The sequence below is a fragment of the Colletotrichum costaricense genome, assembly GCF_030867565.1.
Source record: "Colletotrichum costaricense strain IMI 309622 chromosome Unknown Scaffold_25.1, whole genome shotgun sequence".
NCBI classification, from domain to species: domain Eukaryota; kingdom Fungi; phylum Ascomycota; class Sordariomycetes; order Glomerellales; family Glomerellaceae; genus Colletotrichum; species Colletotrichum costaricense.
The window spans coordinates 103,471-125,097 of NW_026848254.1; the positions used below are offsets into that span (position 1 = coordinate 103,471).

General features: G+C 51.2%; 8 protein-coding genes across 8 annotated transcripts; 6 read left to right on the forward strand and 2 right to left on the reverse strand.

Annotated features, from left to right (window-relative positions):
• Positions 1–3,207: 3,207 nt before the first annotated feature.
• CCOS01_15641 (uncharacterized protein) lies at positions 3,208–3,922 on the forward strand (the record flags this gene model as incomplete). The annotated part of the gene is made up of 3 exons (XM_060463779.1): positions 3,208–3,312; positions 3,367–3,433; positions 3,492–3,922. 3 exons carry the CDS (start codon positions 3,208–3,210, stop codon positions 3,920–3,922), a joined length of 603 nt encoding a protein of 200 aa, XP_060305534.1.
• A 733-nt stretch (positions 3,923–4,655) lies between these two features.
• On the reverse strand, positions 4,656–6,596 carry CCOS01_15642 (cyclohexanone monooxygenase; the record flags this gene model as incomplete). The annotated part of the gene is made up of 1 exon (XM_060463780.1): positions 4,656–6,596. One exon carries the CDS (start codon positions 6,594–6,596, stop codon positions 4,656–4,658), a length of 1,941 nt encoding a protein of 646 aa, XP_060305535.1.
• Positions 6,597–8,428: 1,832 nt separating this feature from the next.
• CCOS01_15643 (uncharacterized protein) lies at positions 8,429–9,578 on the forward strand (the record flags this gene model as incomplete). The annotated part of the gene is made up of 3 exons (XM_060463781.1): positions 8,429–8,616; positions 8,682–9,337; positions 9,403–9,578. 3 exons carry the CDS (start codon positions 8,429–8,431, stop codon positions 9,576–9,578), a joined length of 1,020 nt encoding a protein of 339 aa, XP_060305536.1.
• Positions 9,579–9,870: 292 nt separating this feature from the next.
• Positions 9,871–10,446, reverse strand: CCOS01_15644 (uncharacterized protein; the record flags this gene model as incomplete). Its single annotated transcript, XM_060463782.1, has 1 exon — positions 9,871–10,446. One exon carries the CDS (start codon positions 10,444–10,446, stop codon positions 9,871–9,873), a length of 576 nt encoding a protein of 191 aa, XP_060305537.1.
• Positions 10,447–12,876: 2,430 nt separating this feature from the next.
• CCOS01_15645 (tetratricopeptide) lies at positions 12,877–14,847 on the forward strand (the record flags this gene model as incomplete). Its single annotated transcript, XM_060463783.1, has 1 exon — positions 12,877–14,847. The coding sequence occupies one exon, from the start codon at positions 12,877–12,879 to the stop codon at positions 14,845–14,847; it is 1,971 nt and encodes a 656-aa protein (XP_060305538.1).
• Positions 14,848–15,904: 1,057 nt separating this feature from the next.
• Positions 15,905–17,074, forward strand: CCOS01_15646 (alcohol dehydrogenase GroES domain-containing protein; the record flags this gene model as incomplete). Its single annotated transcript, XM_060463784.1, has 3 exons — positions 15,905–16,757; positions 16,825–16,920; positions 16,983–17,074. 3 exons carry the CDS (start codon positions 15,905–15,907, stop codon positions 17,072–17,074), a joined length of 1,041 nt encoding a protein of 346 aa, XP_060305539.1.
• Positions 17,075–18,351: 1,277 nt separating this feature from the next.
• Positions 18,352–20,077, forward strand: CCOS01_15647 (uncharacterized protein; the record flags this gene model as incomplete). Its single annotated transcript, XM_060463785.1, has 2 exons — positions 18,352–19,825; positions 19,881–20,077. The coding sequence occupies 2 exons, from the start codon at positions 18,352–18,354 to the stop codon at positions 20,075–20,077; spliced, it is 1,671 nt and encodes a 556-aa protein (XP_060305540.1).
• An 890-nt stretch (positions 20,078–20,967) lies between these two features.
• On the forward strand, positions 20,968–21,369 carry CCOS01_15648 (endoribonuclease L-PSP; the record flags this gene model as incomplete). Its single annotated transcript, XM_060463786.1, has 1 exon — positions 20,968–21,369. One exon carries the CDS (start codon positions 20,968–20,970, stop codon positions 21,367–21,369), a length of 402 nt encoding a protein of 133 aa, XP_060305541.1.
• Positions 21,370–21,627: the final 258 nt, after the last annotated feature.

Consider the following 21,627-nt stretch of genomic DNA (forward strand, 5'->3'; position numbering starts at 1 on the left):
AAGCCGGTTGTCACAAATTAGATATGTAGAAAACAGCCTTTGACAATTGCTGGAGCGCTGTACCTGCATGAATCAAGCACGCTTCACACTCTGTTGGTCATACTTTAATCCAAGAACATTTCGTTCCTTATTTAATATCTTAACATCTAGAGTTATTTGTACATACACTCAAAAGAAGTACATGGAACTCGGCTCAGTCGAGACCGAACTCGGAAACTTTTTGCGCGGCGTGAATCCTTTGGAATCAGTCAATATCTTGAGCCCGAAACCAGGGTTGAAGGGAGCCCGTTCAACATGACTCTGGAGTTGAGTGCCAAGGGCCTGGCTGACGGTGCTGGGCAAAGTTTCTGAACCACCATGTACTTGATTGCAATGTACAGACGAGATACAAGGCTTGCTAGTTGGATCAATGTTCTTGTGATCGAGTGGTCATGCGGGGGGCGTGTGGGGTGCCGTCGCTCTTCGGAATGGGAGCAGGCTCCGAAGTAGCAGCCAAGGGACCGTCAATGTCGCCATCTCATGCCCGGATTAGGTGTTTTTGATCGCCCACAACAAATGCCGTGCCCTATTTGTTAGTTCCCAGATCCGGAGCATGCCAAACCTCCCCCTTAGCACAATTGAAGCGGTTGAATTGTTGTGGGAAATCGGCATACGGACTAAGTCCGTGACAAGCGCTGCTGACGCATGAACCAGCCAGGGCTGGTGAGAGTAAAGATGGCTTGATACCCGCTCTCTGGTGGATTGACTGGATCGTCTAGCGGTTCCAGCGAGGACGGGACGCACCGCTCGCACACAGACTAGTCTCGTGAGGGTCCACTATGTGTAAAACTTCGCTACATGCAGATGAGGAATTCGGTCCTTGGACCTGGTTTGAACATGCTGATTTTATGATTTCGGATTTTAGCCATGTATGCTGACTATGAGACGATACCGATAATCTGGCCGACGCAATTGGTCATGTTGATGCGATCAGGAGTGTTGTGAGACTGCGATCCACTTGGGCAGTAAAGTTCGCGAAGCTTTTGTTAAAGATTGATTGGGCCTTATTGCTGACAATCACAGCCTCTTGCGGGCCGACTTATGTGTAAGTTGTGGATTGATCAAGCGGTTCCGGCCCCGGTGTCAGTACTTAGTGATAGGACGCTCGCCACATTCTTCTTCTGACATCACGACAATATGATCCCACTAAGATGGCTGCTTGCCTTTAGTAACTTTAATGGAAAGCAGCAAGCCCTGTGCTTTCCATCATTCCTCAATATCTGCATCCTCCCAAGGCTGAGTGGATTACGTCCGAGAATCCGGCCATTCAGACATCCGACTGGTGGTTGCACTGCCCGGCACATGTAGCGGCCGTGCCGCTGGGAAGACTAGAGCCGAGAAAAAAGGTATTGCCGAAGTCCCGGAAAGGGCACCATGACGAGATTTTCAGGTATACCCATTATCGGCAAACAGAACGCTGTCGTCCAAATGGGGAAAGCTGACTGGCCTCCTTGGAAGATAAACTTCGGCAATTAAGCCATCTCCAGAAGTTAGCTCGACCCAGAGCAGAAATAGCGTCAGTAGCGCGAACACTGTGCGGAGACTCAACTGAGACAATGTGCCGCGACGTTGAGTGCCAACAATCGGCGGGCGTTCTGTGTGGGCGATCACCCAGATCCAGTCTCAGGCACGGGGATTCTTAGTTCCATTGCGTCGGCCAGAAGCGTTGTGCCGTTCGCCGTTTGGTAGCCAGAGTAAGTGTGAGGTTTCGCCGCCACATTCCAGTTTGTGTCAGCTAACTCAGTAAAATCATCTGGATTTGCTGGAATTTACCAAATTTGCCGCCGCATATACCATCCGCTACCTATGGGAACAACTTCGGATCTTAGTAATTACCTTATAGCAGAGGATACTTCGGAATCTTGAAAGTAAAGGAATAAAGACACTAGACTTGGCATTCCTGTTTAGGCTGTTTCTAGATGTTATATTTTCAAGTACGTTAACTAACTCGTCGGTCATGGAATCAGGATCCCGAAATCTTCTTACACCGGCCTAATCCTTGTGTCTATTCGGAAATCTCAGCCTCTCCTATTGACGCTTGCGGTCAAATCCAAGCAACTAACAACGTAGCATCGCGGTAAAAGAATAAGCTACTTTGTCTAAATCCTCGAGCTCAGCTAGCAGAACATAGTTCGCAGAAGCTTCGCTCACTCCAATACGAGGTTTGGTGTCTAGTGCTGGGTTTTGACCCCACAGGAGGGCGAAAGCTTCGGGAAGAATACCTAGTAGCGAACGACCTTATGGCTTGTGGCCTAAAGAGACTTACAAGTGTGACAGTTCAGCTTTACCTCTATGGGGTCGACCTAGAATACGCTTAAGCTTCGAGCCAGGAACTCTACGTCCGTTCATAATCTGCAAGCAGCTTCGAGAAGACCAGGGTGCATGAGCTTAGCATGATAGAGGAATTAGATCGGCGTGGGGTACCAGGCAGGTATCACAAGTCTTTGATCCAGCTCGTGCTCAGCTAGTAGTATCCTGAACGAATATTTCCAGACTAACAGTCATGCTCAGCTCGAGGGCCGGCATCCCTTCGATCCTGCATAGTCTTGTGGCTGTACCTCCTTGTCAGGCTCAGGACGCCATCTTGTCCGGATACGAAGTATCCATTGATGACACTTGAGTTAAGCTTACACCCTCGTCGTTTGCTAGACCACGAACGGACTTTCACCGACTTCGTGGCATGGTCTACAAGAACAGGTATAGGATACTTCATTACCAAGTACATCTCCATCACTAAACCTTGACGGCCCATTCACCTTGAGATTTCATAATCAGTCAAAGACGCAAGCGGATAGCCTCGCGGATCTTCAATGGCGCGATAAAGAAACCAGAGCGCAGACTTGGAATGGCTAGGTCTGCAAAGGCTGAAGCCACCTGACGCTGGATCAATTCCCACGCGATATCCTCCCAGCAGCAACGCCACCGATTACCCCAGTAGCTAACTCTTTAATCTTCTTCCGGAATATTTGAATGATGAGCAAGAACTTAGCTGTCTTGCGGCTTTCTACAAGACTAACATCATCTACACGGATCCGGTGAGGTCTATCTTCCGACTGCTTACCTTCCCACGGCATATAAACTCAACACACATCGGCCCTCTAGTCCGATCCTTTTTCACTAGGCTCTGAACAACCACATTCAAGTTCCTCTGAATGAGCTGCCGCCGAAATGAAGACCCACATGTTGCTAGGCGTTGCGCTATACGCATGTTCGACGGCGGCAGTCACCACTGAGATCAGGGTCATGTCCCTGACGTCGACGGTTGATTGCTCCGTGAGTTTGACCTGTTCCCAAGATATGTTACTAGCAATCACTGATAATATTAAGGGCGCTGCCATACCTACAGGCCTGCCAACAGTACCTATGGGCGTTCCTGGGGCCAATCCCACTGGTGGTGAGTGACATATTCCAATCTCGAGGCTCGCGTTCAACCACTGACCATAATCTTTCAGGCATGGTGCCGGGTGCGACTGTACCTGGCGGGGCTGGCAACCCCCCTGCGTCCACTGGAACTGTCGGTGGCGGTGGAAGTGGTGGCAGTGGAGGTAGCGGCGGTAGTGGGGGAGGTAGCGGAGGTGGAAGCGGTGGTAATGGAGGAGACGGTGGTGGCAATGGAGGAGGTAGCGGAGGTGGCACCGGGGGTGGTGCTACCGGCGGCGGTGCCTCTGGCGGCGGCAACGGAGGAAATGGCGGTGGTGGTGCTGCTACTGGTGGTGGCTCTGGCGGCTCTGGCGGCGGTAACGGCGGCTCAGGCCAGACCGCGACGACTAGAAGTCCGGCTTCAGGCACAGGAGTCGTGGTCGTTCCAACAGCCGGCTCGCAAGCCCTACAACCTGGCAGTTGGCTGTCGGTGGCCATCGGTATCCTGGCTGTGCTGTACTAGAATTCTGGCATTCAAGTAATTGGGGTTTGTCCACGTTTAGTATCGCCTTTGTTATTGGTATATTGAACAACAATGAATAATATTTTGAGTAATTACCATGTCAATAGCACTCCCTGGTGAGATGAAACAAGACTTAAAGGAAAGGAACATATTTATAGATCACTGTCCGCAGATTACTCCAAGTCTGCTAATGAATTCAGAAACTCAAAGTTACCTAAATTCCGAAAGCTGGAGCATCGAATGAGTCATCTCTCGGGGACAGATAAACTGTACGTGTGATCACTCTTTCCTGTCGAGTTGTTTGATTATGTATCTATGTACTCAAGTCTTATTACTACATTACTACACCCGACTAACTGCGGATTGATGTCGATTCAAATATCCAAATGAGCTCTCCCGTACTAAAATCTTTTCACCGAAAATCGAATCTACCCGATTGTCACCTCCATTGACTCTATGACGTGGGCATATGCCTATTTGTTACTCGCGACCGACAGGATTTCGTTGCTGTTGCTGCTCTACAAAAGTTTTCCAAGACGAACAGAACGCCGACAAGCATAATGGCGGCCAATTGCTATAAAGTTAGGCGTAGTAAAACGCCCTTAGCTTCTCATCTCTGCTAAGCTAGACGAAGGGCTATGTACAGGCTGCATATGCATTGACATAATGTCATCTACTTCAATCCTCCAGCCTTTCTGTTTAAACGTCCATGTCACTTCAATATAGCTCGTTGCTATGCTGTGACTTGAACACCGCTCATCGAGCCACCAGCCCGCCAGCCCTCCAGGAATTTTACATAGGCATTGATACCATGTGGAAACGGCGCTCCTCTGGCCAACTTCATTTGTGCCTCGAGTGGGGCCTTTTCGCCCTCATTGTTCATGTAGCTTGGTGTGCATATAGACAAACTAGAGAACCAAGCCGCATGCTGCATAATGAAACCGACATATGCTTCTTCCCCCGCCAATATGCTCTCTATAGTCACCTTATTGGTGCTTTTCCCCGCGCGCTTCATAGCTTCGACTACCATGTATGCGCAATGTTGAGAAAGGACGTCCTGGGCATAAGCAAAGTTTGCCGCGGCGCCGATCTGCAAAGGGCCGGTCAGGAACAGGTTTGGAAAACCGTTGGTGAGGACGCCGTGGAAGGTAGACGGGCCTTTGTCCGACCACTTGTTCGATAGGAGCTCGCCGTTCCGGCCCTTGATGGTCATGTTGGATCTGCTTGATGGCTCGGCCATGTCTGCTGCAGGCGGCCTGTATCCCGTGCTCAGCACAATGACATCGAGAGGATAGTCTGTACCGTCGACGACTAGTGAATTCTTGGTGGCGTGGTCGACTCCCTTGCCATTTGTATCAACAAGGTGTACGTTGGGTAGGTTGAACGCCGGGAGGTAGTCGTCATGGAAGGTCGGTCGCTTGCACCATGATGGGTACCATGGCTTCAAAGCCTCAGCAACTGACTTATTCTTCACAATTTCCTCAACTCGACGTCGAATCCTCTCCGATCTCGGGGCATCCAGGGCGAGAAGACTGCCGATATGGCTGGGAATATCCTCCAATCCAAGAGGTTTCTCGTGTGGTGCGCCGACAAGGCCTTTGTAAGTCTGAATCTTCGTCCAGCCATCATCTACCAAGTCCTCTTCTACCTCGCCGCCAGAAACGAGTGAATTGAAGTTGTCAAGGCGACGCCTCTGCCAGCCAGGGCCGTCGGCAATCTTCTTCCACTCTTCTGGATCAGTAGGCCTCTGGCCTCTCTCTTCCACAGATGACGGCGTTCTTTGGAAGACGTAGAGCTCCTTCGCCCACTTGGCGAGCTGTGGAACGAGCTGAATGGCGGTTGCGCCAGTACCAATGATGCCAACACGTTTTCCCTCAAGGCCAGTAAGCTGGACATTCTCGAGGTCCTCCGCGTTCCCACCAGTGACTTCGTAATTCCACCGCGCAGTATGGAACATGTCGCCCTCAAACGCCTCGAGGTTCTTGGCCGCTTTGGGATGGTTCAGAACACCGTTGGCCAGAACGACGAACTGTGATCGAACCGTCATCGTGATGGGCGACTCATTCGGGCCGCGAACCTGCTCGATAACCACGATCCACCGCTTAGCGTCCTCGTCCCACTCATAACTCTTGATCTGCGAGCGGAACACACCCTTGTCTGTCAAGTCCCATGTCTCTGCCATTCGGTCCGCATGAGCCCGCAACTCGTGGCCATACGAGTATCGGTGCTTGGGAACATAGCCCGTCTCCTCGAGGAGCGGCATGTAGGTGTAGGATTCGACGTCACACATTAGACCCGGGTAACGATTCCAATACCACGTGCCGCCAAATCCACCAGCGGCGTCGACCAGGCGAATATCCTCGGGCTTGAAACCAGCTTGGATGAATCGAATTGCGAACAGCAGCCCTCCGTAGCCGGCGCCGAGGATGATGAACTTCATCTCGTCGCCATCCTTGAGGCTCGGCGTCTGGGCGTTGAGCTTCTCATGATCGACCCATGGGTCTTGGGCCAGCTTGCTGAACTTCGCGTCTGTCTCCATCTCGATGTACTGCGCGTTGCCGTCAGACCGCTGGCGCTTCTCTTTCTCCTCTGTGTACTTCTTGTTGAGAGCCATGAAGTCGGCCGCGGCAGCCCCGGCCGCGGTGTCTGTCGTGATCTGTGGAGATGCAGCCATGTTGACAGTTGACTTGCAGGTCGAATTGAGGTGTAGTTGAGGAAAGTGATTCTGCTTGGTGACCTCTCTATCATGTCTACGAGGAGGCGAATCGTCTAGTTTTGAGTCGCCAAAATATGCGGGTACATGTCCGTTTAGGACAGTCCAAGCGGTGTCCTCAAACAGCTCCAGTGACATATTCCATGCTCGCACTTGTCATCTGGTCTCCATTGGGGTTCCCTAGAAGAGGGCCAAGCATCCCCGCCTACCACGATATTTCTGAGCCGGGGCGTGTTTACGGGTCGTCGTATTGGAGCTTCGTTCTATGGCTAGTCGGGGAGTACTATGAGCCCGACGAGCCATTACTCGCTTCAATGGAGGGACCAGTGCCTCCAGATCGACACAAACGTATTCGTATTCGTTCCACGCATATCTAGTGCAACATAGCAACGTCGCTTAAAGAATGATGCGGTAGTTGATGGTGGATCTTGTCCTCTGCTGGACTAAAACGATCTGAGGATCTACATAGACCCGCCAGGCTTCTAAGGGTCCGGCTCCTGCTCCGCTGCATGGGTAAGCGTTGCGGAGAAGCTGTCGTCCAAAGACAGCCAGATGCGACAAACTCCGCGTGGCCTGGCCTCAAACACCACCTGCATGTCTTGGTGGGTTATCGTGGCTAAGAGTCCTATTATAGGTTGACACTTCAAGAAGTTTGGAGATGAACATGCGTGTCTCGCTTGGGGCCTGGCGAGTGGCGCATCTGCTGCATCATGTATCCATGGTGTCATTGTCCAACGAGTCGATGCACATTGCTCCGTGCAGCACGCTCGGTTTCGAGACTCCAACGCGACTGGCCCACCGCTACGAGACCGAAACCGATCAGACGACTCCATGAACGGGTACTTCCCGCTAGACTGCGCGGGAGCGACCGCCGTGTGCCACAACCAGCTCGCCTGGTGTCATAATTGACCTGCAACAGCATAGATAAAGTGAGGACTGACGGGCGACGTTGACATTTATGCGCTTCTCGTCTTCAGACCCAAGTCTCATAGTGATGTGGTATTAAAGTTGGGGATAAGCTTGCATCAACTCAAATTTGATGTAGCGGGGTATGGGATGGCCGAGTCTATGTTGACCACATGCTGGCGACAGATATAAGTTAGTCTGTGCATGAGCTTGAGTCCGGTACCTGAAGCACCGGTTGACCAGGTTGTCATCCATTCTTGCAACCATATGGCGCGGATCAGTGTAGCCATGGCTATGGACCAGGTGCTCCAACCAGTGCGGTAGAATAAGGATAAACGTTACCCCTCTCGATGTCAATTCATTGAGTGATCCGAGAGCCCATCACAAACCTGGGCGAAGTACTTGAGCAAGTAAGTCAGAATGTACGCGAAGCACTTAACTAAGGTGCCAGTCTCAGAGTGAACAGTCTCGCGCAATGTTCTGCTTGTATTCGTTGTTCAAAAATTGAACTTTGGATCCCACGTGCATCCAAATTGGACGCAACTGAAAATCGACGGCTCGCGATCTAACCACCGACTGGCATTTCTACCCACTTTCGTACATGCCCATCGCATTACTAGTGGCCCCCTGTTCACCTCAACCCCCTGACTTTACCCCTCAAGCGAAACGGAGGGTTTATGTAGAAGCCAGGTATTTGACAATCCAGGCGGGTGCATCATCGCCAGATCAGTTCACTCTTGTGCTTGCTCCAGTGAACGATTGCATCGAACGAAACCTCACGTATTCAGCCAAAAATATCCGTAAGTGAGTTCAAGGTATCCCCTACACACCCATTTATCATAGCTGACCTCAAGTTCAAGCCTCCTGAGATCATGGCTTCCGTCACAATGGATGACTTGCATCTTCCTGACTACGATGACCTTCCGCCTGTCGAGGGCATGCCCAAGGGCTGTGCCTGGGGACTTTTCGACAAGGATGGAAAGAAAGACCTCTTCGGGACCTTAAACCTGCTCACCCCTTCAGTTGTGAAGGCAGCAGGCGCTGAAATACGAGATGGCGTGTCCATCTCGTTGAAGTGAGATGCCCATGTTACCTAGTCACTTAGAGCCAACGCCCCAAGGCTAACACAACGCTATATAGCTGGCCTCTGGACAGCATGAACAAGCTGGCTATCCCTGGACGCAAGCAATCGGTTCATAAGGTGCACACGCTGCAGATTGCCGGCCTTAGTCAAGGGATTGGCTGGGACGACGAGCTAGAGTTCAACACACAAGGCAGCAGTCAGTGGGACAGTCTTGTCCACTGGCAGCATCAGCCGACGGGACTCGCCTACAATGGCTTCAAGCCAACTCAAGAAGAACTTTCGGCGACGTCCACAGCGACAAACAAGATGCCCACCATCGATCACTGGCATGAGCGGGGTGGCGTGGTGGGACGCGGGGTTTTGATCGACTACAAGGCATATGCCGACGCGAAGGGGATAGACTACCATCCCATGGAGGGCTACCGCATCACTATCGAAGATATTGAGGCTGTAGCCAAGCATCAAGGCGTAGAGTTCAAGCAGGGCGATATTTTCTTGCTTAGAACAGGCATCACTGAGATCCTAGATAAGCCTACGCCGGAAGATTTTGCAAAGCTGAGGCAGTATAAGTTATCCGGCGTGCATGGCACAGAAGAGACGGCCAAGTGGTTTTGGAACAAGCACTTTGCCGCTGTTGCTGGCGACTCCAATGCCTTTGAGGCATTTCCACCTGTCAAGCCAGACGGAACTTTGGCAGATATGACTGATCTTGGTACGTCATTGTGATGAGCTGGAAGGAAACAATGGCAGAACGAGCCCGGCTAACTGTTACTGCAGTTCTTCATCCCTACTTCTTGAGTCTTTTCGGCATGCCCATCGGCGAGCTATGGGATCTCAGTCGCCTGTCGACATACTGCCAAAAGACAGGAAGATACTCGTTCTTCTTGACCTCTGCGCCTATGAACGTCTCCTGTCTTGTAGGATCGCCGCCAAATGCCCTGGCCATATTCTAGAAGCTTGGCAGAAATTTCGGAAGCGCCGTGGATTTCACAGAAAATCAAGGACTGTATGAACGTTGAACTCTAAATGGTTACGCACATATGACGAGAAACAACCATTATATTAAAAAGCTTATTGGTATCAAATATCATTGACGCGTCATGAAGCGCAGGCCTTCTATACACTGTGTGTATTCTAGCAGGCGAAGTTCCAAGTGTTGTATCCCGGCAATTCCCAACACCAAACACCAAGGGCATCGCGGATATTCAGACCATGACAACATCCACCAACAGTATCGAGCTCTCGTTACTGCATAGCAGCATAGACGAAGCCGGCAGCAGCGGCAGCAGCAACAGCCATTCCAGTCTCTCTCGGTGCGGCGCCCTTGCTGGTGGCAGTCGCCCCCGCCCCACCCTCGCTGGTGAGCGCTGCCAGCTTGGTGCTGCAGTAGCCTCCAGAGGCCAGAAGGCTCTTGACCTCGGCCGCGATGATGGGGATGTCGGTGCACTCATGCCACACGGCTCGCATCTCCGACATATGGGCGGTCTGCCATGACTCAACGGCGCTCGACCATGAGGTGTACTGGGCGCTCATCGAGTCCGTGACGGAGATGGTGCTGCAAGGGTCGACCGTGCCGTTGGCAAGGGACGCGGTGGCGGCCCACTCTTGAAGGGCGAAGTTCGGGGTGGGGAGGGGGTCGCTGCCGGTGACGGCGCTGGCGAATGCGTAGACGGCGTTTGTACACTCGGGGGTGCCGCGGGCTTCAAGGACCTTGATGATCTTGGTCGGTTCGATTCTCTTATGGAGCTGGAGGTGGACGTCGCCGGCGGCAGCAGCAACAGTTGCGGCGAAAGCGCCGAAGAAGACGGTAGCAACGCGCATGTTGATTCAGTATCAAGGACGAAGCAGGAGGATTTTTCAAGGCGGGTTGGGCTTGATAGGTGCTATTCGAAAGAAACAGAGTCCTCAAAATGGTTATTGATGCAATTACAGATCGTGGACATTCATTTGCAACCGGAACAGAGCAACTATTTATCATCGGGAGACAAGCAACAGTTTCAATTCATCGTGGGCTGATGCCTACAAGCAACCAAAGGTACCCTTGCCTGATGACTCCAGCGAGGAAATGAATTTTCTAGGGCAAGCTGAAATCGAAGTCAACCAGTTTCCCTTCCAGGTTAACTCAATGGTACCCGACAACATTAGTCTGGACAAGCTTCTGACTGTGCCGCCCGGCTGCCTACAAAGCGCATCTTGGCGCTGATTGCGGGTTGAAATCTGAGCCGCTTGATAGGGCCGAAGAGCGCCGTTGGCCGTTGTCTGACCCCGTAATGAATTTCCGCTCTCGACCGAACATCCTGGTCCTGTCAGCCTAGGTTACCAGCCAACAAAGCAAGCGTTTACACGGCCTTCGGGCGGTGAGGCAGATCACGAGGAGAACTTTGGGGGCTGAATACATGTGGCACAGCCCTATCATCTCGAGCGACGGTAAGTTGTCAGACGGCCATTGACGAGAATGCTTTGCCGCTCGTGTTGTTCACCCGTAAGCCATAGTTAAAGCATGGTTGAGTGCCACAGGCTGTGTTACACCAAGGAAGAAGAAGAAAGAAGACGGCATGAATTGGATTGGCAGCTAATTTTGGCCGAGACCGTCAGGATTGGCCTCAATTCTTGCCAGGGATTGGACTTGAAGCGGAGCTGTGTCCGTACCTGCATAAGCTACGGTACCGAGGCCCTCAAGCCAAATCCGCCATTTTCTGACCTACTTCCAAAGATGAGGGACTTTGGTAAACACCCATGCGCGTAGGTGAACTTTTCCTAGAACCAATCAAGCCGAATGCCAGGCACAATCTTTAGGTAATAATTGGGTCTGAAGGAACAATTGGCCATGTGGCGGATGCTGATGTCTGGTGGCTTCGATTGAGATAAGGTAGATGGGTATGACGATGGTGGGACGCCGACCTGAGCCATCCTAGCAAAGCCCACGAGCTCCCATGGGTCAAATTCAACGATCGTACAGACTAGGTGCCCCAAGAATCCTCACGAGTATGCTTATGCATGTGAACGCATGCAAGTCAGCAGAAAGCCTGGAGGGTTCTTTATCACAAGACGGCTCCGAGGTTGTCGGCCTTTTTTTTGTTTTGTTTTTTTTGAATCGAGTGGAAATTGCATGTCACCAGAAGTATTGTGGGTAGCGTTAAAATCGCAGTACCCCTTCGCGCAGTGAAGTCAATGCAAGGAATCTTGAAGTTGAAAATTGCATTTTTCCGCGGGATTGAGTTACAACGAGGCACGACTCTGGTGACTTCCAAAGTAGTAACCTCCTCATCCCACCGACTTCTACCTGGATTCCTCGGGCACTTTGAGCGACAGTCTCCTGAAAATCGTGCTGCGACAAAGCACCTCTGTAACGAGAGAGATATCGGACGAGTGTAAGATTGTCATTGTGCAGGCCCAGTCGTTCATGAAATGGCGGATGACGATGGGAGAATTTGATAGGTTGTTTCAAGGGTAGAAGTTGCAGGAACAAGCGTAGATTCCCAAGCGCCTGCGTAGTCCGTGTCCGACTGCCATGATGAATGCATTTACCTAACAAGGGCACCTAATTTGGTTAAATTGGATAGCCGGTTCAAGAAGAAACTCGCTCCCCTCACGTTTGTTCTACCTTGGGAGTAATATGGTAGTGGCTATCGAGTATTGGACCTCAAAGACTTGGCGGTTCAACATCTTAGCACCCCAGAAGAGACCGTTGACAGGATGCGCCGCGATAAGTCACAACGCCAGGGACGAGTACTCCTCTTGGAACATTGCTCGGGAGGATACCTTGGGCTCGTCTCCATGGCCCATCAAGTGGTTGTGTTTGGGAGTGACATTATCAGTATTGGGGGGAAATCCAATGAATCCTGTCAATCTCTCATCACGTTAACTCTAGTATTTAGGATATCCCAGGGACACTGACGTCGCTGAGGATGGTGGGGTATGAGTGGGCAGCATGACGCAGGAAAGGTCCGTGGAAATGCCAAACCATTGGGCGAATTGACTAGTTTCTGAGTTTTTCGGTGGGAACAACGGCGGAGGTGGCATGCGTAAATTTTGTCATGCAGATCGAACCCTAAAGCTTGCTCGGAACAACTGCACACAGAACTTGATCTAAGTTCACGGCCTCGTTGGCTCCGGCACCTCTAGTTTTTCCGTCTCTGTACGACCAAGAGCATAGCCGTCTCTATCTAGCAGCTCTTTTCAGCTGTGTCGCCTAGCAGTTGTCAAAATCTCATTAACGCGAAGACCGTGCACCACCAGCAGTACTCCAAAATGGCGCATCAGAACGGCGGGAACACTGTCTTGCTGACCGAAGAAGAGGCCCAGCGGATTCGGACCACTGTACAAGAGACACAGAAGAAATGCTCAACACAAAAGGGCAACGCCAGAGAGTTTCGAGATGCTCACGCTACTGTCAGCCAGGCGACTGGTACATCACTCATGATGGACATGGGTCAAATGAGTGGACAGGGTCAGAAGGACACAATCCCAGCTCTTGGTGTTGGTCAGACATATCCACCAAGCACCGTATCCCTGGGTGAACTCAAGCCTATGAAATTTTCGGAACTCACACTAGAGACTCATCACCGTGGGCGTTCTTTGACAGTGCAGCGTGCGAGGCGCTGTCCGGTGGTGGCTCTTGCCGCCCGGTCATGGACTGTTGTCCAAGATGACGAAGAGAAGGAGACGGAACGTTTGGAGATGGTCCTGCATAAGACAACAGACGGCGAAGACACCCTTGAGTCGGCTCGGCGATTCATCATCAAGGAGCCGTACTTCACGCTGACGGAAGAGGGTGAGGCTACCCTGCGGATCGACCACCCCTCCGATCTCGTTATCATTAGAGAGGAGATCGTGAAAGGCAGCTTGAGCGAGGTCGAGGATGGAACCAAGGGGGACGAGATTGCAAAGAAGTGCAAGGACAAGGGTAACGCGGCACTGCAAAAGAAGGACCTCCCTCTTACTCGGACAAGTTACAGCCAAGGACTCAAGGTTGCCAGGCAAGAGCCCGTCCAAAAGACGAACCCGGACATCGCAAGAGACATTGCACGGAACCGAGCTCACGCGCATCTGCTTATGGACCGACAAGACGAAGCCATCGCTGACGCTAAGGCCTCTCTCATTGGCGCCGACGATCAGAAGTCTAAGGAACTTGACAGCAAAGCCTACTTCCGCGCCGGCAGCGGCGCTTACAACCTGGGCCAATTTGAAGAGGCCAAGCAGTACTTCGAAAAGGCTCACGAACTCGCACCCGCGGAAAGAGGTGCGGCAGTGTATCTGCGCAAGGTGGAGATGCGGCTTCGCGAACAGGAAAAGGGGTCGTATGACCTGCAGAAGATCAGGGCTAATCTCACGAGAGTCTCACCACGGGCCGACGCGGCAACCTTCACTGCGAAGACTGAGGTCAAGGATAGCAAAGGGCGAGGCCGAGGCTTGTTTGCAACTTGCGATATTGCCGCTGGAGAGATAGTCATGGTTGAGAAGGCTTTCTGTGTGGTCTGGGGTCATGAGAGCGAGGTTCTGACCGCAATGACCTACGATGTCCGCGACGACAAGATTAGGGTGGCACCCGTCGGCCTAACTAAGGCCATCTCTCAGAAGCTCCTCAGGAATCCTTCGCAAATCGCCAAGGTGCTGGATCTTTACGGAGATTACCAGGGTGAGGGTAAGGCCACGTCAGAGACCTCAGAGGGCCCGGTGGTCGACGTCTTCCGGATCCACGATATCGTCTCTCGTAACGCTTTTGGGCCCGGCGGCCAGTACGGAGAGGAGGGCGCGAGGAACGCAAGCACCGGTCTCTGGGTCTGGGCGGCTTACATCAATCATTCCTGCATTGCCAACGCCAAGAAGGACTACGTCGGCGATCTAATGGTCCTCCGCGCGTTACAACCAATTGCCAAGGGCGAGGAAATCTTCCACAGCTACGATGAGTCGAGCAACTACGAGGCGAGACAGCAGGCTCTTATGACGACGTGGGGCTTCGAGTGCGACTGCGCTCTTTGCGCTGGTGAGAAGACCGACGACGCCAAGTTGCGCCAAAAGCGCCAAATGCTGGTCAACGACGCGGATGACTTTGTTTCGACGACGCACTGGACCAACGCGAAGAGGATTACCATTGCCAAGGCGCAGCGCCTGGCGAAAGATATCGACGCGACATATGAAGACAAGAAGTACGATGGTGTTCCTCGTCTGGCATCAGAGAGGGTTCGGGAATGGCTCACAAAGGCAGCTCCCCGCAAGTGAAGATGAAGACCCAGAATCCTGGGATGCTGGATAGACTCATCGGCCTTGTTGTGGACTAGAATAGCAGAACGATCATTCCACCTGCATTAGATATAGACCTCCACACACGAAAGACGGTATCAGACCAAATTACCTGGCTCATGCTAAGCGGACGTCCACACTATCCATGATGGACCGCGCTAGCAATTGACTTGCTTGCGTGATGCCACAGGACCTGCCGGAATCACGGCGTCTGAACAATGAAACAGCTATTGAAGGTGTCTCAACGCCGCGTGCCTCAGATATCTCTCTTCAGGTTGCCTTCATTAATGAGAAGCCCGAGATTCGGGCCTCTTTGTTCGATAGTCTATATTGTGATGCGCTGATCACGTTAAAATATTTGGAAGCTACGCCTTTTGGGAAATGACAGGGCAATGACTCGTCTAAAGCGGAACCGCATGGACTCTGCGGAACCGCAACTCCTGATGTTGTACCTTGCCCCCAACGCAACAACAGGGGAACATCGTCCCCCATGATCAGCGAAGATGTCCAGTTAGCCGATTGCGGGGGAATACTCTTACATTCAACAGGCTTTCAGTGAAGTTGGTCCTGGTTCCCGTGCTTGCCGAGACGAACCACAGACCTAGAATCAGGTGCTTCCCCTCTTCTGCAGGCAATATCCCCACATCAACCCCAGACGTCACGGAACGTCAGCCCATAAGCTCACAGCCTGCTTGTCACTCATATGATCTGACGATTCCCAGTCCAGAGCCTCGGGACCGTTTGCCAATGATATTTACCGAGCTGACATCCAACTCCGTCATTGTATGAATGCCTTATACCTGTTTGTCCTGGAATGTTATATAATTCACTACTATCATTCTGAATCGCCAGTAATTGAAGAATACCTTGCATTATGGCTGCAACTTCACGAGCTGCCAGATCCTTTTTGTTTCGAGCTTCAAGATCAATATTGCCTGCACTGGCAGCTTCGAGCCGAGCGACTTGCATTTGCCCAGCCTTCACTCGCACAAACTTAAGCCCTGCCGGCTCGCTGTTGATGAGGCATTTGTCAACGATGAAGGCCCTCGTCTACGACGGTTCAAACTCAGTGTCATTGAAGGATAAACCTCTCCCCACCATCTCGAAGCCAACCGATGTCATAGTCAAAGTCACAAAGACAACCATTTGCGGCACTGATCTCCACATTCGCAAGGGCGACGTAGCGACATGCCAGCCAGGCACCACGTTGGGTCACGAAGGTGTAGGTATCATCCACTCAGCGGGAGCTTCGGTCACAAGATTCAAGGAAGGAGACCGAGTCCTCATCTCATGCATCTCCAGCTGCGCTACGTGTGAGTACTGCCGCCGGGGCATGTACAGTCATTGCACGTCCGGTGGGTGGATCCTCGGGAATACCATTGACGGCACCCAGGCCGAATATGTCCGCATTCCCCACGCCGAATCCAGTCTCCACCCGATCCCGGACGGCGCCGATGACTCCTCACTGGTGATGTTAAGCGACATCTTCCCGACAGGACTCGAATGTGGTGTGCTGAATGGGAAGGTACAGCCGGGCGGTACCGTCGCTATTGTCGGCTCAGGTCCGATCGGTCTGGCGGCTATTATCACGGCTCAGATGTACTCCCCGTCTCAAATCATTGCCATCGATATGGATCCCAAGCGACTTGATGTCGCAAGGCAATTTGGCGCAACCGAGACTATTGACAGCTCCAAAGCAGATGCTGCAGCCAAAGTCAAAGAGTTGACGGAGGGCAAGGGCGCTGACTCGGTCATTGAAGCGGTGGGAATTCCCGCCACCTTTGATCTCTGTCAGAGCCTGCTCGCACCTGGTGGTGTTCTAGCGAATGTGGGAGTTCATGGAACCAAGGTTGACCTTCACCTCCAAAATCTTTGGGACAAGAATATCTGTGAGTTCAAGACGTCGAGCTGTTGGGTGATCGAAAACGTCGACGCCAATTCTAATTCATCATACAGCAATCACCACTAGACTTGTGGACACAACAACGACACCAATGCTTTTGAAGCTTGTACAGTCTGGCAAATTGCAACCCTCGCAACTTATTACTCACCGTAAGAATCTCTATTTAAGACCGTGCAACATTCCATGAGAACATGACTGACAGGAGCTTCAGACTTCAAGCTTGGTGACATGGAGAAGGCATATGATACCTTCGGAGAAGCGTCTAAACATGGTGCTTTGAAGGTTGTGATTGATGTGGATTGAGACTTCGGATACCACACGTTTCGTTTAAGCTTGATCCCGCGGATAAGCCTATGTTTTGACAGATTGAGAGCCTTAGAAAAGATAGGGAGGTTTCAATGTTGATAACGGTTATTTAACAAGAACGGGGCAGTTTTACATGATTACTTGCAATAATATGGGGAGAAGATTCTCCTCACAAATAGACCGCTGCTGGAGTTATAACCTGATTGAAGTTGCCAAGTCTGTCAAATATCAAAATATCAAAGTTTACTATCCGCACCGATACCGTTTATGAGTGTGACTGTCAATCAAGGAGACTGGAGACTCATATCAAAGTGGTTGTCTCTTCGTTCTTCGCAGAAATCAATCATTGGTGATAGATACCTATGTTGACTGCCACGTAAGTATGTATCGGAACCTCATGTTGTACTCATACGTATCACCGGCATGAATGTTTGATTTCAATATTTCCATCGCACCAATGGTCTCGCACCTGGGTCGTATCAAATGTCACGCGCACTTCGAAGCCGCAATAATCCATGCCATGCCCGTATAACAATCGCGTGATGCACGTTTTCCCGTCCAACTACATCATACCTAACCTAGAGATTGCAGACATTGATTCCCTGTCCATGGGGTTATCTCGTCTTATCAAACCGGGCGACTCTGCTAGATAGGCGTGGCCAAATTCGGAAACATGTTGGACCACTTCTTTGGCATCCAGATCTGCAACCTCATTCAGTGCACGTCGAATACACCAATGGACCTGCATTATCTAAAGATGCACGTCTTACCGCGTCTCCGGGTTCAAGTGGAGGCATTCCCCCCACGGCCAAACGTCCGGAAGTGAATCATCGCGGGGCCGGCTTGTGTCTTCACGTTGCATCGGACGCAGAAATCCTCGCGCGTGCACGGCCTCGTTGGGCAGTAAATCTCCAGAACTTAGATACCGCATTGATAAGACTGTCTAGAAAGGTGGCATTCGCAGCCAACTAATTTACGCCTAACACATGCTTCGAGGGGCTGGCTTAGCAGTGCTGGACCATCTCCTACCCTCGTACGGTTTAGCGCCGGCATGGATGAGGCCTCAGAGTTTGGAAAAGGGCCCGATGGTCCATGCATCAGTTTAATGGTCTACCAGTCCGCCTCGTTGGCGTTGAATCGGCAGAAAAGAAGGTGGTAGTGTAGAATTTTTAGTCGATGGAAGAAGAGCAGAATTTTGGTCGGTCGGTATATCATTGTCGAGCCACCGCTGGGGCTCTTGATGGTCTCCCGTATGGGCCGTGCCAGCAACCATCATGACAAACACAACTATCACGTTCGATATTCCGGGCACGGTGCAGCTAGTCGACACACAAGGCGTCCTCGACGTGAAGCATGGCTCGGAGCACACCAACATCGTTCTTGTTCCACAACCGAGCAGCGACCCGAACGATCCGCTATCATGGACGCGAAAGCGCAAGACGTTCAACATCTCCTGGGTCATGACATGGTGCTTCTTCGGCGCTGCAATCATATCCGGCCTGTCTCCCGCCTACCTGCAAATCGAAGCAGACACCGGCATTTCTGTAGCAGACCTTAGCACTGGCAATGGCCTCATGTTCCTCTTTCTCGGTTGGGGCACTTTGCTCACCCAGAACTTCGCGCTCAACTACGGAAGGCGCCCGACTCTCGTTTATTCGATGGTCGCGATGACCTTTATCAGTCTCTGGACTGCCTACGTCAAGTCTCGAGCCGAATTCTTTGTTAATCGCATCATCATTGGCATTGTCTCTTCGCCAATGGAGACACTGATCGAAGTCATAATTGACGACCTGTATTTCGTCCACCAACGAGGCTTCTACATGGGTATCTACAGTTGGATGTTGTGGTGTGGTGCCTTCCTCTGCCCAGTCGCTACAGGATTCATCGCCGAAGACCTGGGTTGGCGTTGGATACAGTACATCCTATCCATTACAGGTGGCGTAATAACCATTCTGACATTTCTCTTCTTCGAAGAGACCATGTTCTGTAGGCCTAGTTCACAAGCCGATGTTGCTGGCATCACCGATCAGCAGCGGGGGCTCTTTGATAGCGACAAGAGCGCAATCGATACCGAGCGGACCGAAGACCAGAAGCCTCAGCCTGCGGAAGGTACAGCCAGTGTCAATTCTGAAATTGAGACACGCACTATACCGAACCGCGTCAATGTAACACCCGAAAAAGCTTTCTGGTCGAAATTCAAGCTATGGGGATATCAAGACGACAGAAAACCAAGACAGCTGAAGCAGTCTCTGTTGCCTTTTTACCTCCTTCGGTTCCCTTCCGTCATTTTCGCCGGTATTCTGGTTGGAGGTATTCTCTCGTGGTATAACGTAGTTGGCGGGTCTCTGGCTCTCATTCTTGGCAACCCACCATACAACTTTGGCTCCAACGTTATCGGCCTCTTTTACCTTGCTTCGGTGATTGGAGTCTCGATCGGATGTCTGATATCAAGCTTGGCGAGCGATACTTTGTCAGTGTGGATGGCCCGCCGACATGGAGGAGTAATGGAACCAGAGCATCGTCTTTGGTTATGCTTCCTGGCTATTGTGGCCCACCCTGTCGGTTGCATCCTATTCGGCGTGGGGGCTTCATACCAAATCCACTGGGTCGGTATTGCTTTCGGGCTGGCCTTGATCTCTGTCACTCTCCCGCTGGGAACCAGCATGGCGTTCACATATATCCTCGACAGCTTCAAGGACCTCGCTGGCGAGGGCTTCGTGTCAGCTATCCTTATTCGCAACACGATGGGTAAGTTGACGCCGTCATTCCTCTTGGCGTCAGATTCAAAGCTAACCATACCTAGGCTTCGCTTTCAGCTATGCTGTAGTGCCGATGATCAATAGCATTGGTCTTCGCGATGCCTTCATAGTCACAGCTGTTCTTGGAGTGACATTCTGGGCACTGTGTCTGGTCATGATGTACTTAGGGAAACCGTTGCGACGCATGGCGGCGCCTCATTACTGGGACATGGTAGAAAAGCATAGCCTTTCAGGACACTGAGTCTTTACATAAAAATTAGCTACGTCTTACAGAGAGTTTAATGCAATAATTCTCGCTCTTTCCACACGTGTAAAGGAGGTCTTTTAACCACACTGCGTTTGTGTTATGAAAACCTACATGCAGTTACACCTAGGCTTGAGTTTATTCCATACATGTGATACTTGTAAGCGCCAAATACCGCGCAGCTGAATCCTTGTAGGCCACCCAGTACACCTGGATTGCCCGCATACATTTTTGTCCTTGACATTTCTACCCTACACCCAAGCATTTTGAAAGTCACGGCGACCAAGTCTCATAGATGATCGCTTCGTTCTAGTGTTACTCATGAGGCAAGCCAAGGACATAATCTTGGTTCTCCGATTTGGCGAGACACGAATACGAGTGCAAGCCATCGCATTTCGGGCAGTAGTTCAGCCGAGTTGTGTGAGGGCTTCTAAGGTAGATAGGAAGAATTGATTCATTATCACGTTAAACTGGGAATCTAGCCGTCCCCTCCATTTTACGAGCAACATCCTTCCCAAAGGGGTAACAAGATGGACCAACTCGAGACTTACGTTGTGGAACACCACTCAAGCCAGCCCTCATCGTTGATTCACTTGGTTTCTCAATTCTGGAGTAAGACAGGTCATCTGAAAGCGGCAACCCGAGAGCATATCCTGCAATACTAGAGCGGTACGAGCTTGGCATTACTTCACCATACAGACCCCCCGCACTAGCTGCATGCAAACTACTTGAGCCTCTTGGCTGCCCTTCTCAACTGCCTTTCGCGTAGATAATTAGCTTAACTATGGTACTGTTGCCCGTCTGACGAATCTTATGCATCAATACTGCTTCTAGATTCTTTCAAGCACACCAGGTTGAGCCTACCACAATCCTATACAGTCCCAAATATGGCTTCTGCCCAATTTTTCAACTATCCAGGGACTGAGTCCAACGCGGAGCAATACCACTACTCCCAAGCTGTAAAGATCGGAAACGTCGTTCGCACATCAGGTCAGGGTGGCTGGGACGAGAAAGGGAATATCACAACCGACCTCGAAAAGCAGATCGCTATTGCGTTCGAGAATGCTCTCAAAGCTCTTCAAGCCGTTCACCCACGCCTCAACTTCAAAGACATTTACGCGATTCGCTCCTATCATCTTGATATGGACTCGAGTTTCGACGTCATGACGACGACGTTCAAGAAACTGTTCCCGAATCATAGACCTATCTGGACGTGCATCCAAATTGGCAAGCTTGGATTGGAAGGGATGCAGGTTGAAATCGAAGTTGAAGCGTTGATCCCCGTCTAAGGAACATGGATGTAGGATGCAAGAGAAACTTTCCCAATCTTGTGGGTTAGACACGATCAACATCGGCGCGGTGTCTTGCGTACTTTATGTACCATATCGGCTATCTGTCTTCAGAGCATCATCAGTCACCAAGTGCAACATCGTATAGCCTTCCGCTGTGCATCATTTGTTTTGACAAACTGAGCGAAATATTGTAAAATCACTCAACTCTGATGCTTTCAAGTACATGCAACTATGTGACTGCAGACAGCCCTTGGA